This window comes from Dipodomys ordii, unplaced genomic scaffold (genome assembly GCF_000151885.1).
Source record: "Dipodomys ordii isolate 6190 unplaced genomic scaffold, Dord_2.0 Scaffold107, whole genome shotgun sequence".
Lineage (NCBI taxonomy): Eukaryota > Metazoa > Chordata > Mammalia > Rodentia > Heteromyidae > Dipodomys > Dipodomys ordii.
Window position 1 is genome coordinate 3,339,686 of NW_012267323.1, and position 18,134 is coordinate 3,357,819.

An 18,134-nucleotide genomic window follows, 5' to 3' on the forward strand; every position below is an offset into this window, starting at 1 on the left:
CCTGACCCCCACCTTTCGGCTGCAGACTTGCCCCGGAAGCAATGATCTAACTGAAACAAGGGCACCTTGGAAGCGTGGTATAGATTAATTCCAAGAACACAGCCCCTACAAAGACCTGCTTACCTGAGCTGAAGGTAGAACCCTCAGCAGAGTATTTCACCTACGATCACAAGCTTTTTGGGACTTTGCTCCCTCACAGCTCTATTTATGGAGGCAGCCAGGTTGCAGAAAAGGCTGCCTGGTGGCTCTGTTGCTCCTAGTTCTGCTATAGCAAGCAGCAAGAAAGGGAGGGCAGGAGGCGGTGTGTGAAGTAAAAGCTAAAAATAAGCCCTTGACCTGGCTGCTGGAGGCCCTTCTCTTAGCTCTCTGGGAGTTGGAAGAAAAATGTACAAGGAACTGGGGCTGGGAGGGGTGGATCCAGGAGAGACCTGGCCCAGGTCCAGGTCTTCTGAGCGATAGATGGAAGGCAGGCTATGTCAAATGTCTGTGACGAGGGGCTGGAACATAGTTGCTGAGGTCCTAATTTTTTTAATTTAGTCTCTTCTGATCCACTCCCAAACCAGCATGCCCCTACCGCCACCCTTGATCATCTATCTATTCCCTTTGTCTTCCAGATGTGCAGGTAGTAGATGGAACTTGGTAACTTAGAGTATCATTTTAGGGTGAGAAAGGGGAAGGGAGTTGAGAGCTCACAGGAACAAGGCACGCCAGCTAGTATACTTTGTAGACCCAGAAAGACCAGATAGACTCTACTGGATGTTGGACATCTTCCCTGGACTGCTTGCTATTATCTGAATAAGCCTGAAAGCCATATATTCTCTTAATTTGTGGAACTGGCTTGTGTGCCAGTCTGGTTATGTTGACCCTATCCTGATCTATACTCTATGGCCAGCTTCCTGGCCCTGTACACCCTCAGCTCCATTGCTAGACCAGAGGGAAGTGAATGCAAACCTCCAGACAAAAAAAGAATAGTCAATGGGGCTGAGGATATGGCTTAGTGGTGGAGCGCTTGCCTAGCATGCATGAAGCCCTGGGTTCGATTCCTCAGTGCCACATACACAGAAAAATCTGGGAGTGGCGCTGTAGCTCAAGTCGTAGAGTGCTAGCTTTGAGCTCAAGGACAGTGCCCAGGCCCTGAGTTCAAGCCCTGGGACTGGCAAAAAAAAAAGGATACCCAGAAGTAAGGACTCAGATACTGGATCACAGGCTTGGACATTCTGATCTGTCCTGACTCTGTGTCATGGACAGATGTCAATGTCCCTTCCTGTCCCTGGACATGCCTGAACTCCCCTTTTCTGTGCCTTTCCTTCTATAAGAGGAGTCCTCCCCGGATACCCACAGTGTGTACCCTTGTGTCTGAGCTAGGCCCCCCTCCTCCCCCAGCACTTAACTGTGTTTATTCCCTATGTAGTGTTTTTCATGAGACCCAACAGCTTGAACAGATTACAACATCCCTTCACACGCCCTGTGAGGGGCTTGTGGAAACTCTTCCCTCTCATAGCCACCATCTTGCATAAGCATCTGCAGCATCACACCTGGTTCCCATGGAAACCTAAGAGCAGTATTATTGTCTCTCATTCCCCATGGGGGAAAGACAGGGCTCTCTAAGATCACTAAGCCAGGAGCATCCTAAGGATGATCAGAAGCAAGGCAGCTGCTGGCTTCACTGGAAGCCCAGGTTAACCCCACATACCACAAATGCCAGGCCTTTGGCCTAAAGGAGGCTCAGCTTCTCAAGGGTACAGCTGGAATCTTGGCAACTGATACGGAGAAACTGGCACTGCAGCTATAACAATTCTAATTCTACTAATTCCCTCCACACGATTTTGCACAGAAAGTTAATTAAAAATTAAGCCAGAGGGTACTATTATCCTTCAAAAAGATAAATCGGTAAAAAAAAATTGTTGGAATCAACAACTCTTAATTATGAAATGACTCACTTAATAGCACTATGGTTACTTTTTTTTTCCAGAGGAAGTTTCAAAAGAAAAAAAAAGGGATGGGATTCCATTTTATTGCTTCTTCTATCTAGAAATCAGGGGACTATATAGATCATGCTGGTCCTGGGCTTGAACTCAGGGCTTGGGTGCTGTCCAGAGCTTTTGTCAAGGCTAGTGCTCTACCACTTGAGCCATAGCTCCACTTCTGGCATTTGTTGGTGGTTCATTGGAGATAAGTCTCACAGACTTTCCTGCCCAGGCTGGATTTGAACTGTGATCCTCAGATCTCAGCCTCCTGAGTAGCTAGGATGACAGGTGTGAGCCACCTGAACCGTGCTGGGAACAGGCTGTTCATTATCTCTAAACAACCTCAGAAGCAGCTCTTAATAGAGCCCAGGTTCAAGCAAGGGAAAATATAGAGACCAAAGGCTATGGCTTTGATATGTAAACATTAACATCCATAAACCTCAGGGGAGAGAATCAAGAGTAGCTATCAGCTGGCTGGCTTGGACTGAGAAAACTCTGGTCCCACTCTGGGCCTGCGGTGTAGCCCTCTGCCTCATAGACTTCAACTCCCTACCCTATTGAGGGTCACAGATCAAGAGCATAATAACCTCAGGTTAGGCCTACCTAAGCAGGTTGGCATCTTTCATCAAGAACATGCACATGGTAGCTGGAAATGGGGGGGCCAGCTCAGAGCCCCAGTCAAGCCTGGAGGCACTAGTCAGCTAGTCAGAAGCTATAAGGCACCATTCCCCCAGCCCATGGTGCCAGTTAATTCTCTGATCAGAAGGACTGGAGCCTAAGGCAGGGCAGGAATGGGAGTATAATCCCTCTATCGCATTAGCTCTCAGCCACAACTGCTGTAAACCCAGCACTTGGCTGGGAAGGTGGCTTAGTGGTATAGTGCTGATTTGGGCATGCATGAAGCCTTGGGTTCGATTCCTCAGTACCTCATACACAGAAAAAGCCGGAAGTGGTACTGTGGCTCAAGTGGTAGAACGCTAGCCTTGAGCAAAAAGAAGCTCAGGGATAGTGCCCAGGCCCTGAATTCAAGTCCCAGGACTGGCAAAAAAGAAACAAACAGACCAGCTCTCTTGAGTTCTTTCTCACTCCAATGTTCCTCTTATCCCAGCCCCCACTCCCCACCAAGGTTTAAGGGAGCAGGCTTGGCCCCCATCTCTTACCTCCACCAGGTGGGGTGTAGGGTTAAAGCCACACAGGTTGCATACTTGGAGCTTGCAGGTGGTGCAGGTGTTATAGTTGGCGGGGTCCTTGCCACCCACATTGAGCTCGGCTTGGCACAGTGGGCAGAGGACCCTTTCCTTCAGCGTGGTCTTTGGCTTGGCAGCAGCCTTCGATGCTACCGGATGTTCTGCTTTGCCAGGCTTTGGACTTGCTCCTCCAGGTTTTGCCATGGCTCCAGGCCCTGATCCGGGACCTGTTTTAACCCCAGGCTCAGTCTTGGCTCCAGGGGCTTGCCCAGGCCCGGAACCTGGGGGTCTTGGGCCAATCTCCTTGCTGGCATCACTAAAGACAATCTTGGGTGGCCCCTTACTTGGGGAAGGCTGACTCTGAGGCTCAGCCTCCGGCTGCACAGACATGAGGGTACTGGCCTGGGTGAGTATTGATGCGCCAAGGCCTAAGATCTTCCCAGTTAGGCCCTCCTGGGTCTGCTCGCCAGCACCAAGCCCAGAGGTCACTGTGGTGGCACTTTTGCCCGAGGCCTCTCCTGAAGGTGGCCTGGGTTCAGCTGTGGAAGGCTTGGTAGGGAGAGGGGGCTGTGGAGACACCCTTCCCACCTCTGGAGGGCCAGTTGCTTGGGCAGGCCCTGGCACTGAAGTGGCCCTGGCTGTCTCAGCCTGGCGGGGGCTAGGCTGTGGTCCCCCTGAGCCCCGAGATCTCTCTGGTTCTGGCTTCCCCAGGGGCTGTTTGGCTGGGGAGTGGGCAGGAGACAGAGCTGGGGAGTAGAGCTGCTGCTGGCTCTTGGAGCGAGGTGCAGTGGTCATGTCCATTCCCAGAGCCCTTTGCATCTGACAGTTCAGACAGAGCCATTCTTTGACCTAAGGAGAGAAGCAATGCTATCAGAGTAGCCAGGATTGGGGTACTCATGGCAGAGGGGAGGACAGGTTTATGGAACCTAAGAATGTGTCCTCTTGGGCTGGGAAGGTGGCTTAGTGGTAGAATGCTTGCCTAGCATGCATGAGGCCCTGGGTTCGATTCTTCAGTACCCACGTAATAAAAAAAAAAAGAAGCTGGAAGTGGCAGTGTGGCTCAAGTGGTAGAATGCTAACCTGGGGTACGGAGAGGCTCAAGAACAGAGCTCAGGCCCTGAGTTCAAGCCCCAGGACCAGCAAAAGAAAAAAAAAGTGTAATTTCTCACTCTTTCAGGGCAACAGGCCTCCACTATTCTAGCTGTGGGTTGATTTCATCAGGTGGGGGTGCTTTTTGGGGTGACGCTGCCTCGGTTCTGGACAGAGGTGAACAAAGACACACAAGCTAAAACTGCAGCACTCACCACCACCACCTTCCTCTCTCCAGCCCCCAAGCTGTGTCCCAAGCATCTCAGCTAAAATAGAACCTCTTCAAGAAAACGGCTTCAACCCCCCCCCCCTTAATGACTCATCTTCCATCCAGATGGGCCCAGCTATTTCTATCCGGCCTCTTCCATTCTGAGTCTCGACTGCACCCTATCCCCAGACTCTCCTGTGGCCTGGCTCAGGTAGGCAGATTAGGCATGCGAGAACCTTCCAACAAAAGACACTGAGAGAGAGAGCTCTCCAACAAGACTTTCCCTTTTTTTGACCAGTCCTGGGGCTTGAACTCAGGGCCTGGGCACTGTCCCTGAGCTTCTTTTGCTCAAGACTAGCGCTCTACCACTGGAGCCACAGTGCCACTTGTGGCTTTTTCTGTGTATGGTACTGAGGAATCGAACCCAGGGCCTTCATGCACGCGGGGCGAGCACTCTACCACTAAGCCACCCTTCCATCCCTGTAGTTAGTCTTCTTTAGTGTACAGTAATAGATGCTCTTGTCATCCCCCATTCCCCGGTATCTCTCCTCACAGAAAGAGGGCAGCATATCTGTCTTGCTTGCCTCTGAACCCCACCCCTCCCTGGGAGAGCAGGCATTTAGTGTCACTTAGCATAGACATCATGCTGCAGGCTGTATTCAGGCTTTCCATTTTGGTACAAGTTGAAACATCATAGAAACTGCTCATAAAGGAGCCCTCCCTGTTGGTGTCAAATTCAAAGGTACCTGAGAGGACCCCACGGATGAGTATGACTCCATCCCTTTCTGGGCTGTGAGTCACTGGCCACGTTCTCGATAAGAGACACAAAGCAAGGTCAGCAGGCAGCTGCAGGTGGCTCACATCTGTCATCCTAGCTACTCAGGAGGCTGAGATCTGAGGATCATGGTTCAAAGCCAGCCCATGCAGGAAAGTCTGTGCAACTCTTAGCTCCAATAAACCACTCAGCAAACCGGAAGTGGTGCTGTGGCTCAAGTGGTAGGGTGCTCACGTTGAGCTGAAGAGCTGAGGGACAGTGCTCAAGCCCAGAGTTCAAGCCCCATGACCATCCAAAAAAAAAAAAAAAAGAGGCCAGCAATGTTATCTCCTCAATTCTTTCTACATTACTCTTCTCTCCCTCCCAGATCTATCTACTGTGTCCTAAAATATACCAAGGACCAACTGGTTTTTCCCTATACTTCCCCTCAGTGCTACTCCAGTCTAGAAAAGGCTGACCTCCCTTGTCTCAGCCTCTTCAAAACCCCTGGAATCCTCAGGGCTCCTCTCTTGGCTCCTCCGACTCTTCTCTCCTGTTGGAAGGTCTCTCCAGGGCTCTTCATCCTCACCTCTCTTTCTCAAAAGTCCTTGGCCCTTCCCTCTGAACTTCCACTGAACTGACCCTCTGTTACTGTAGCTAACCCATAACCCATGAGGTCGCCAACCTGATATTGTCAAGATCATCGAATGGTACATCTAAGATCTGTATATTCCATATATGTACATTTTACCTATAATAGTTTTGTTTTTTTGTGTGCTGATCTTGGGGCTGGAACTCAGGGCCTAGGCACTGTCCCTGACCACCACCTCCTCGTCCTCCTCTTCCTCATCCTCCTATTTCTTCTTCCTCCTCCTCCTCCTCCTCCTCTTCCTCCTCCTCCTTCTCCTTCTTCCTCTTTTTTGCCAGTCCTGGGGCTTGAACTCAGGGCTTGGGTACTGTCCCTGAGCTTATTTTGCTCAAGGCTAGCACTCTATCACTTGAGCCACAGAGCCACTTCCAGTTTTTTATGTTTCTGTGGTACTGAGGAACGGAACCTATGGCTTCATGCATGCTAGATAAACACTCTGCCCCTAAGCCACATGCCCAACCCCTCTGAGCTTCTTTTGTTGAAGGCTAGAGCTCTACCACTTGAGCCACAACTCCACTTCTGGCTTTTTTGGTGGTTATTTGGAGATATTAGTCTCACAGACTTTCCTACCTGGGCTGGCTTCAAACCACAGTCCTCAGATCTCAGCTTCCTGAGTAGCTAGAGTTATAGGTGTAAGTCACTGGTACCCAGCAGCATGAGCTAACTTTTTATTCTGTTGATAGTATCTTCTGATTCACAAGTATATATTTTCATGAAGCCCAATTTGTTAACTATTTTTTTCTTTTGATGGTCATTTCTTAGATGGTCATAGCTAAGAAAGTTACTGCCAAATTCAACGTTGTAAAGGTTTTGCCCTGCAGTTTCTTATAAGAATTTTATAGTTTTAGCTCTTATGTTTAGGTATTTGACCCACTTTGGGTTTTTTTTTTGGGGGGGGAGGCTTGAACCCAGGGTCTGGGCTCTGTCCCTGAGTTTCTCTGTGGTCAAGGCTAGCACTCTACTACTTGAGCCACAGCACTACTTTGGCTTTTTCTGTATATGTGGTACTAAGAAATCGAACCCAGGGCTTCATGCATGCTAGGCAAGCACTCTACCACTGAGTCACATTCCCAGCCATTTGGGTTAATTTTATATATAAGGCTGGTATAAGGTAAGGGTTCAATTTTATTATTCTGCAGGTGGAATATTATCATTATTATCCAATATTCTATTCTGTAGTACCATTTGTGATTTTTTTCCCCCCAAAGCAAACGGGGCTAGGTCTCCAACTCTTTTGCTCTAGAATGAACCAGAATAAATCAAGACTTCAGAAGATTTAGTCTCCCTGTCTATAAATGGGGGGAAGGGTTCCTCTGATCTCCCCCCCCCAATTTCCATGCAATGTTAATATGCAAAGTATGTGGATGGCCTCTTCGACTCTGCAGACGTGACCCACTAAGGAAGAGGAAACTTTCCCTCTCCATAGCACACTGCTGTCCTTCTAACACCTGCTCCTCATTTCCATCCCGCCCAAGTGGCAATGTGGTCTGGAGGGGGGCAGAGGAAAGGGGACAAGGCTGCTGGCTACAGAAGAGGGATCTGTGCAAAACTGACAGCACCACCCCCGAGCCATCTGGTGCCCTGGCCCTTGCCGGGAAGGAGTGGGCTGCAGGCAGTAGAAGGGAGAGGCTCAGAGCCATTGCTTCGGCTCCTTCTCCACACCACCCACTTTGGATGCCTGCCTAGGCTTAAAGCTTGCCATTGGGTAGGGTAAGGACTATGGTGGGTTAAACATTCCTGGCTTGGTCTCAGCAGAGTCTTGGACTAGACCAGGAAAGGTTGAGACCTTGCCTATACCTCAGTAGTTTTCTTTACAGGGGATTAGAGCTGGGCACTGGTGGCTCATGCCTGTAATCCCAGCTACTCAGGCGTCTGAGATCTGAGGGTTAAGGTTTGAAGCCAGCCCAGACAGGAAAGTTTGTAAGACTCTTATCTTCAATTAGTCACTAGAAAACCGGAAGTGGCGCTGTGGTTTAAATGGTAGTGCGCTAGCCTTGAGCTGAAGAACTGAGGGACAGCACCCAGGCCCAGAATTCAAGCCCCACGACCAAAAAAAAAAAAAAGAGGGAAGGTCTCTTGTAGGAAATGAAAGATGTACAAACCCTAAAAAGAGACAACTCCCCTCTCCCAAGTGTTTTGCTGGGTTTCAAACAGGGGAAATTATTTACCTTCTGGAATAATCCACAAAGAAATAGCCTCCAAAAACAGTGAGAGGCGTAGGCCAGTTCTTCTCACTCCTGGTCTGTGTACTAACTAGAGTTAGACACTAACCATGGGTCTCTCTCTTTCTCTCTACTCATAAACCATATGGGGAAACATTCCATTTTCCATGGTCACATATCCAAAGACCCAGAGAAGTTTCATCAGTGGTCGCAGAGGCTTTGAGAGCCTCTATGTCACTTGAATGGGCCTTTGTCCCCAGATCCCTCCCTCTGTCTAGTGGGAAGCAATGCCTCTTGCTGACATGCCCTGGACACAGCACCCAGACTGCTAGGCCTCCTCAACCAGGGCCATTACCATAGTAGCCATTCCAGGTACATTTCCTACCCAGACAGGATCTCCATATACTCCCCTGTAGCTACTGTCCACAGTTCAACTGTACTAGGAGTGGTAGTACCCCCTAACCTCTTCTTCTTCCCCCTGGGCTACATATGGGAAGTAACTGACATGGGAAGGGAGTGATAGAGCTGAGTTTCCTGCCCCCCGGGACACCGGGACACCTGACTTTACACATGTATAGAGCTTCAAGCCAAGCAGTAGTTCAGCTCAGAGACACCAGACCATTTCTAGGAAAGCCTTCTTGGCCAACATAACGTCAAGGTAGCCATGTGGAGAACAGATGTGGTCTCTCAGGACAGATATCACATCCAGATGTGTGCACCAAACCTCCCAGCATGTTTTCTCATCACGAGGAAGCATGTCCAGGGAAAGGAATCTGCTCTTCGCCAAGGGACAAAGGGTAATAATGGCTCTAGTTGGAAAATGACCCTCTGCCAACTGCTCAGGAAAATGTGTCAGAGGTTGGTATTCTTTCACAGGAAGAACACCACTGAATTCAGCCTAGAGGTCCCAATAAAATAGGGCATCCAGCTAGGCTCCGGTGCCTTACACCTCTAATCCTAGCAACTGAGGAGGCTGAGATCTGAGGACTGTGGCTTGAAGCCAACCTAGGCAGAAGAGTCCATGAGACTCTTATCTCTGAAAACTACCAAAAAGCCAGAAGTGGAACTGTGGCTCAAAGGCTAGAGCCCAAGCCTTGAACTTTTAGAAAAGCTCAGGGATAGTACTCTCAGTTCAAGCCCCAAGACCAGCAAATCTGCTACAGAATAGGTAAGGCCAACAATTCCTTAACGGGCACCAAGGAACAATAGCCTCTAATATACTTCTATTTTTTTTTGCCAGTCCTGGGGTTTGAACTCAGGGCCTGGGCACTGTCTCTAGAGCTTCTTTTTTGCTCAAGGCTAGCCACTTTACCCCTTGAGCCACAGTGCCACTTCTGGCTTTTTCTATGGATGGGATACTGAGGAATCGATCCCAGGGCTTCATGCATGCTAGGCAAGCACTCTACCACTAAGCCACCTTCCCAGCCTCCCTAATATGCTTTTTTGAAAGCAAATCTGGGAAAGGCTGCCAACTCCAGCCTTGTCTCAAAGCTCTTAATGCTCCTGAGGATGCTAAAAACCTTCAGATAGCAAAGGAGCATTTCATTTTGTCCAGCCCTGCAGTTGTTTGAAGTATTTGGCTGAGAGTTCTGCTCATTTCCCAAAATACTGTGAGTCTGCAGCAAGTCTAAGGCCCTTTCTTCTCCTGGACCTGTGCCTTAGGCTTCCTCCCAGCACAAAGAGGCAGATGGACTGAGCAGCTCCAAGGCCCTCCTACTCTACTGTTTTTCCAAGCACTGTTAAAGGCTGGCTCCTTTCCCACCTCACTGATGTTCCTGGGCTTGGAGGAGCCTGGAAGCAGAAGCTATAGCATGTGAAGACTGGGTTGCCCACCAGTAGCCTGTGTTTCCATGAATGGTATCCCATCCACCACCCCAGCAGAGGCTACAGCATGAGTGAGCATTTCAGGGAACCTGGAACCAAAAAGGATGAGACCAGCACAAGAAAGAGATGCCCTACAGAGAGACATGGAGCACCGGATCAAGCCTTCCTATGCATGAGAGATCAGATGCCTCTGCCTTCTAAAGTGGTAGAAACGCACAGAGTGTTTGGGGCTGGGAAGGTGGCTCAGTGGTAGAGTGCTTGCCTGGCATGCATGAGGCCCTGGGTTTGATTCCTCAGTACCATATCCACAGAAAAAGCCGGAAGTGGTACTGTGGCTCAAGTGGTAGAGTGCTAGCTTTGAGCAAAACCAAAAGAAGCTCAGGGACAAGTGCTCAGGCCTTGAGTTCAAGCCCCAGGACTGGCAAAAGAAAAGAAAAAAAAAGGAAAGAAAGAAACATACAGAATGATCTTCTCTGGCCTTCCTCATACTGCCAACACTTACCTAACTGATCAGGGCAGAGATGTGCCTATTTCTAATCACAGATGCAATAATCATGAGTGTGCACGCCTCCTCAGGAAGCCTCCACACTCTAAGAGCAACTCTAAATGCACTGAGTCATCCCTCCCCACACCGACAGCTCCTTCCTCACAATCTCACACTTATCTCTCTCCCAAACCACACATCCCACACCCACAGTACCTACCAGCATATATAGACCCTGACCTGTGAACAATTATTCTCACTTAGCACTCCCCGCCACCCCCCACACCTCACTTCCCAACATGGTCCAAATGGCTCCAGCTGCTAATAATCCCAGAGGTGCCCATAACCACTCTCTGTCCTATCCCAAACAGAGCCATTCAAAGAGAAATAGAGGCTTTGGAGTTACCCTCACAGGAGCTGGAGGAAGCCAACCAATCTAATGCAATTGTTTCCAATGCAATGGCCCAACTCAGCCAATGCTTTGGTGCACTCAGCCTCCAGAGCACCAAAGACAGCCTACAAGGGGTTGGTTAGGCAGCCTGTGGCAATGCCAATTCCTGGGTGTTCCCTGAGCTCTTCAGCTCAAGGCAAGCACTCTACCACTCGAGCCACAAGCGCCACTTTCGGTTTCCTGAGTGGTTTATTGGCAATTGGAGTCTCCCGGTCTTTCCTGCATGGGCTGGCTTTGAACCATGATCCTCAGATCTCAGCCTCCTGAATAGCTAGGATGACAGGCGTGAGCTACCAGCACCAGGCTGGCTAGCTTCTTTACCACCACAAACTCCTCAGCTAAATGGAACTGAAACCTAGAGGAGGCTTCCCAGAATGCTGCTGAAAAGTGATCTTGGGGGGAGAGGTTTGGCCTAAAACTTGCTCCCAGAATCAGCTTCCCCCTCTCTGAGGCTGAGGGTCAAAGAGAGATGGAGGCCCAAGGTCAGGGAAATTTGTCTCCCTTTAGGCTCTACTGCTACCTAGGAGCAACCATTGGTAGAAGTCCACTTGACCCCTTTGGCCCGCTTCTTTTTGTGTATATGCCAGTGCTGGGGCTTGAACTTAGGGCCTGGGCATTGTCCCTGAGCTTCTTTGCTCAACACTAGTACTCTACCACTTGACCACAGCTCCATTTCTGGCTTTTCTGTTCATTGGAGCTAAGAGTCTCACAGGTTTTCCTGCCTGGGCTGACTTCAAACTCCAATCTTTAAATCTCAGCCTCCCAGGGCTGGGAAGGTGGCTCAGTGGTAGAGTGCTTGCCTTGCAGGCATGAGGCCCTGCATTTGATTCCTGGGCACCACATACACAGAAAAAGCTGGAAGTGGTGCGGTGGCTCAAGTGGTAGAGCGTTAGCCTTGAGCTGAAGAGCTGAGGGACAGCGCCCAGACCCAGAGTTCAGGCCCCACAACTGACAATAAATAAATAAATAAGTAAATAAATAAATAAATCTCAGCCTCCTAAGTTAGCTAGGATTACAGATGTGAGACTTTAGCTCGTGGTACCAAGGCCTTTTTTCTAGGCCAAACTTGGACCAAGGCGGGGAAAAAAAAAACCCCAAACAGCTACTCTGGGACTCTGCCTAAGCGTTCAGGGTAAAGGAATTCCTTAGGAGCTCTGTAGAACTCTGTGCTTATCAGGAGTGCATTAGATGCTGATGGTGAAGGGAAATGAGCATGAAAAGGGAACTGATGGAAGAAGAGAAGGCAATCTAGAGAGGCATGGTAACCAGATGTGGGTAACGTACAGAGCCCACACAGAGTGCTTACCTGGGTGAGATGAGGGTTGGGATTGAATCCACACTGGTTGCATACCTTGCTGTGACACTGGGTACAGGTGTTGAAGTTTGGCTGGCTGGGGGTCGACGTGAGATCCGAGGTCTTGCATATAGGACACAAGGTACTGCTGGGGAGGGGAGCAATCTGGGGAACTGAATAGGGTGACGTGGGGGTGCTGCCTCTGTCTGGTGACACTGAAGGAGACCGGCCTGATCTCTGTGTCCGACTGTCTACCTGCAGCGTCCTGCGGGGACCATCGGCCTCCTGGCCTGCTGGGCCTTGTACCCTTGTCTCTCGGGGACTCTCTCGGCCAGGAGCTGTGGCAGAAGCTTGTTTTAGGGTGGAGGAGGCTGCTCTCTGGCTACTCAGGGGCTCCTTGGGGTCCACTCGCCGAGATACACTGAAATGACATTGAAAAGCCTGTGTTAGACATCCATCTTAGAGAAGCAGTCTGCAGAGGTCTCTACCAGCTGAGGGTGACCCCATCTCAAGCCCCATCATCACCCTCCTTCTGCCCAGTAGTAGTACCCCACCAACATTTGCTGCACTTTGTGCCAAGTCCTGATAAGTATCTCCCACTTGAACCCCAGCACCAGACCCAATAGTGGATTCTGTCTGACTCAGTAGGTCTAGTGTGTGTGTTGGGGGAGGGGATCTGTATTTGTGTGTGTGTGTGTGTGTGTGTGTGTATATGTGTGTGTGTGTGTACTTGACCTGGGGCCTGAACTCAGGGCCTAGGCGCTGTCCCTGAGCTTTTCTTTTTCTTTATTTGTCGGTCATGGAGCTTGAACTCTGGGCCTGAGTTCTGTCCCTCAGCTCTTCAGCTGAAGGCTAGTGTTCTACCACTTGAGCCACAGCACCACTTCTGGTTTTCTGGTGGTTTATTGGAGATAAGAGCCTCATGGACTTTCCTGCCTGTGCTGCCTTTGAACCATGATCTTCAGATCTCAGCTTCCTGTGTAGCTAGGATTACAGGCATGAGCCACCAGAGACTGGCCTGTCCTTGAGCTTTTTTGCTCAAGGTTAGCACTCTACCACTTGAACCACAGCTCCACTTAGGGCTTTTTGGTGGTTAACTGGAGGTAAGAGTCTCAGGGACTTTCCTTCCCAGGCTGACTTTAAACCATGATCCTCAGGTCTTAGCCTCCTGAGAAGCTAGGATTACAGAAGTGAGTCACCGGCACCAGGCTGGAAGTCTGTATTTTTAAAAAGCCCCAAGGTCCCAAGGTCATGTCAATACCTGGGACTATGTGTTCACAAGCAAACTTTCCTTCTGGAACCCTCCAGCTAGCTTAATGCCCAACCAAGTTTATCAAGCTAGAATGAAGTCTTTTTGTTGTTGTTTTTGGTGCCAGTCGTAGGGCTTGAACTCAGGGCCTGGGCACTGTCCCTGAGCTTCTTTTGCTCAAGGCTAGCATTCTACCACTGGAGCCACAGTGCCACTTCTGGCTTTTTCTGTGTATGTGGTACTGAGGAATTGAACCCAGGGCTTCATACACACTAGGCAAGCACTCTACCACTGAGCCCCTTCCCAGCCCCAAGGATGAGGTCTTTTATGAAGTCTGGTATTTTTCATGCAAAGCTGTGTGTGATCTGAGATCCAGCCCTTCAGTTAGGCCCAAGATGCCTGATACCTCACCATCCATCCTAACCTGGCCTAGTGACAGAGGAGCCTGGAAGTTGTCTAGTTCCTTGTGGTAGAGGAGAAACACTCACGCTTAAAATCCAGTCCCTTGTATTCCTCCTCCGTTGACCCAATTTCAAGTTCTTTTATGTCAATTTTCCTCCTTTCTGTTTGAAAGAGGCTAAGCACAAAAAGTGAAAGTCAATGCTTAATAAGGCTTCCAGGAACTTCTATACTTTCTTTGGTCTCCTAGCTCCTAGCTACTAGGAGACAAGGCAGGCTTGCTAAGAACTACTTCAGAGGCCCAGCTATACCTATCAGTGGAAAAGCCTGCCCTCATCCCTACTGCCCTAGAACCCCAATCTTTGTAGATAAGGATGCTCCCAGCTGAAGGCCATTGCTTGCCAAAAAGATTCAGGAGCCAGAAAGCAGGGCATTTGGCTTTCAGAAGGGCGGTAAGAAGTCCACGGAAAGTCAGCCACTGGTGGCTCATGCCTATAATCCCAGCTACTCAGGAGGCTGAGATATGAGGATCGTGGTTCATAGCCAGTCTGGGCAGGAGAATCCATAAAACTCCTATCTCCAATAAACCACCAGAAAACCAGAAGTGATGCTGTGGCTCAAGTGGTAGAGCGCTCACCTTGAGCTGAAGAGCTGAGGGACAGCGCCCAGGCCCAGAGTTCAAACCCCACAACTGACCAAAAAAGAAGAAGAAGAAGAAGAAGAAGAAGAAGAAGAAGAAGAAGAAGAAGAAGAAGAAGAAGAAGAAGAAGAAGAAGAAGAAGAAGAAGAGAAGAAGAAGAAGAAGAAGAAGAAGAAGAAGAAGAAGAAGAAGAAGAAGAAGAAGAAGAAGAAGAAGAAGAAGAAGAAGAAGAAGAAGTCCATGGAAAATGACCCTTCGAAGATATTCTGTTATCAATCTCCCCTTCTAAGGAATTGAGTAGTGGGGGAGAAACGCACTCATGAATAAAGACTTCTCTGGAAAAGAGAACCACTATTAAACAGCTAACACTCCTTGCAGCAATTATGGATAGCATGCACCTAGCCATTCAATCACAGACCTGCCTCTTTCTTCAGTGAGACATCAAATGTTTGAGTCGAACCCCTATGTGTCATCTTTAGAATGAGCTGTAAGGCCCAGGATTATGTCCACACACACTTACAACCTGGGCTCCCTTAATATCTTTCAACAAAGCAATTTCTAAGTACTCTAAATGAATAGTTCCCAAGTGGTTACATTTGTTGTGTTTTCATTTAATTTGTGGCTAGAATTTAAAAAGCAGCCCTTGAACAGCCAGGCACTGGTGGCTCCTGTCTGTCATCCTAGCTATTTAGAAGGCTGAGAACACAGTTCAAAGCCAGCCCAGGCAGGAAAGGTATCTCCAATTAATGACCAAAGAGCCAGAAAAAAAAAGTAGAGCTGTGGCCCAAGTGATAGAGTGCTAGCCTTGAACAAAAAGAAGTTCAAGGACAGTGCTCAGATCCTGAGTTCAAGCTCTAGGACTTGCACCAAAAGACAATCAAACAAACAAAAAACCCATACAAATGTCCATATAATGGACTCATGAAGAAGAGCCAAGTTATGGGAGTTACATACCCCAGTTATGTGCACTTCACCTGAGTTTGTTTAGCAACTAAGAAGCTTTAAAAAACATGACTCCAGGGCTGGGAAGGTGGCTCAGTGGTAGAGCACTTGCCTTGCATGCATGAGGCCCTGGGTTCGATTCCTCAGCACCACATAAGCAAAAAGAAAAGAGCCAGAAGTGGCGCTGTGGTTCAAGTGGTAGAGGATTAGCCTTGAGCTGAAGAGCTGAGGGACAGCGCCCAGGCCCAGAGTTCAGGACCCACGACCGGATCCCCCCACACAAAAAAAAGAAAAGAAATGACTCCAATAATAAGTATTAATTAATTAGTTATGTCAGCCTTTAGGTCATTAACATTTACTGATCCCTGGATTCTTTCCAGGGTCTTTGATAGTATTAATGGTCTGAGGACCATATCTCTTACAAGGCAAGTCAGGTTTCCAGGTATTCATTATATTGTGATTCATTACATCATATACATATTTGATAAGCCTTATATTCTTTATAAACACGTAGTGAATATTTAACTAAAATAAATTTTTAAAAAGTAAATCAGACAGGGATCCAATCCTCTGGGAACCTGCAGGCTAGAGGAGCAACAGATGTACAAACTAATCACTGGAAGGCACAATGCCACAAGTGTCAGCAGAGGCTGAGATATACAAGGTCTGAAAATATGGCTGTTCTTAGCTGGATGCCGGTGGTTCATGCCTGTCATCCTAGCTAACTCAGGAGGCTGAGATCTGAGGTTCACGGTTCAAGGCTAGCCCAGATCTGGGGCTTGTGGCTAGAAAAGTCCGTGAGACTTATCTATAAACTACTCAGGAAAAGCTAGAAGTGGTGTGCTGTGGCTCACATGGTAGAGCACTAGCCTCAAGCACAAAAAGGCTCAGGGACAGCACCACTCAGGCCCTGAATTTAAGCACCAGGGCAGGCAAAAATAGATCAATAACAAAACAAGATGGCTGTTCTTCCAGAGGTAAAAGGGCAAGTTAGGCAGGTCAAAGCATGCTCGGTGGTAGATATAAGTCTTCATTTCTCAGCCCCTTAGCAAAGCTCCCAACAATAGTATGTGTTGAACTACCTGAAGTCTTTGGAAATTTGAAGGGCAAAGGCAACAGAGTCTCTATGGTTTTCCAATAAGAGTGTTTCTGCTCTGTGACAAGGTGAAAAAAGATAATAGAGATTGAGGATAAAGCAACAGCAGAGACTCATGTCCATGAAATAAGAGGGAGAGAAAATACAGCTGAGATATTCATGACTTTTTTTTTTAACAGAAATGGAGAATCCGGGGGGGGGGGGGGAAAGCCAGTCCAGGGATGAGAAGTATAACAACAAAATGATCACTTTGAGCTGGTTGGGCTGAAATGGGTGGGTATGGGTGGGTAGGACATCGCCAAAGGGAGTATAGCTTGCATTTCAATTGATATTGTAGGGCTGGGATGTAGCTCAGTGGCAAAGCACTTGCCTAGCAAGTTCCGCTACCCAGTGCCAAAAAAGAAAAGACAAAAAAACACAAATAAATAGATAAAAATAAATACTGCACACAATTGAGCTCAACTTATAGCGTTTATATAATGCATAGATATTTTTATCTGAGAGTCAAGGATTTAGTTCACAGGAAATTCTTGGGAAGAAAGATTTCCCCCAGAGCAGTGGTCCAGGAAAGCCTCTAAAGAGTTCTAACAGTCGTGGGAACAAAAGAAGATTCCAGAAACAGAGTAGCCAGAGAAAGGAGGCCAAAAAGAAAGGAATTGATAGGGTCAGAGAAGCTCTTGGAATGGAAAACACCCAACAATACTATGAACTATGATAAATCTACACATCTGAAGCCAAGAACTCACAGGAGAAATAGGCTGGTATCTAGTCTCTCTCTCTCTCTGTCTCTCTCTCTCTCTCTCTGCCAGTCCTAGGGCTTGAACTCAGGGCCTAGGCACTGTCCCTGAGCTCCTTTTGCTCAAGGCTAGCACTCTACCACTTGAGCCACCCTACCACGTCTGGCTTTTTCTGTACTGAGGAATTGAACCCAGGGCTTCCTGCATGCTAGGCCAAGCTGTCTACCACCAAGCCACACTCCCAGCTCCAGTCTATCTCTGGACCCTCAATGGTAGAGTTTAGGGTTGGTGACTGTATACACAGATATCAGGAACAGCCTGAGGTAAGCCTTCTAGGAGGCCTTACTTCAAAGGCACTCATCAAAGTCTCCACCGAAAGATGGCTACGGGGGTAGGAGAAAGGAAGGAGGAAAGAAAATGAGAGGTGTCCACACACACCAGAATCCAGTTCCATCCCATGCCTCGTCACCACTGAAGCCCCTTTGAAGCCAACACTTTTCCCAGCAGCCTCAGGGTGTTCTGTTTCACTGGGGAGGGACATAAGGATGATGTGCAAGGTGGGGAAAAGGATCCAGTAATCAAGCAGGAAAGACATGGAAGGTCAGGCCAGCAGAGAAGAAGGGAGAGGGCAGACATGAAAGAGTGACTCACAGGAGGGCCTGGGAAGGTGGCTCAGTGGTAGAGCGCTTGCCTGGCATGCGTGAGGTCCTGGGTTCGATTCCTCAGCACCACAGAAGCAGGAAAAATAAGCCTGAAATGGTGCTGTGGCTCAAGTGGTAGAGTGCTAGCCTTGAGCTGAAGAGCTGAGGGACAGCGCCCAGGCCCAGAGTTCAGGCCCCACGACTGACCAAAAAACAACAAAAACTCACAGGAGAAACTAAAATGTCCTTAGCTAGAAATAGAAGAGCTCCCAAAAGATGGAAGACATAGAAATTGCCCACTTTATACCAGTTTTCCTTTCGGCATTAGAGCTATTAACTGGTCAAAAACAATGAGAGAGAG

At 48.6% G+C, this 18,134-nt stretch overlaps 1 protein-coding gene across 1 annotated transcript in view; it reads right to left on the bottom strand.

The window, feature by feature from the left end:
• Bsn (bassoon presynaptic cytomatrix protein) overlaps positions 1 to 18,134 on the bottom strand; it is a 65,673-nt gene that overhangs the window by 15,380 nt on the left and 32,159 nt on the right. The window contains exons 2-3 of the mRNA XM_013028111.1: positions 12,082 to 12,490; positions 3,128 to 4,003 (exon numbers count right to left, since the gene is read on the bottom strand). Coding sequence (XP_012883565.1) covers positions 3,128 to 4,003; positions 12,082 to 12,490 — 1,285 coding nt within the window. The remainder of the gene's footprint in view (positions 1 to 3,127; positions 4,004 to 12,081; positions 12,491 to 18,134) is intronic.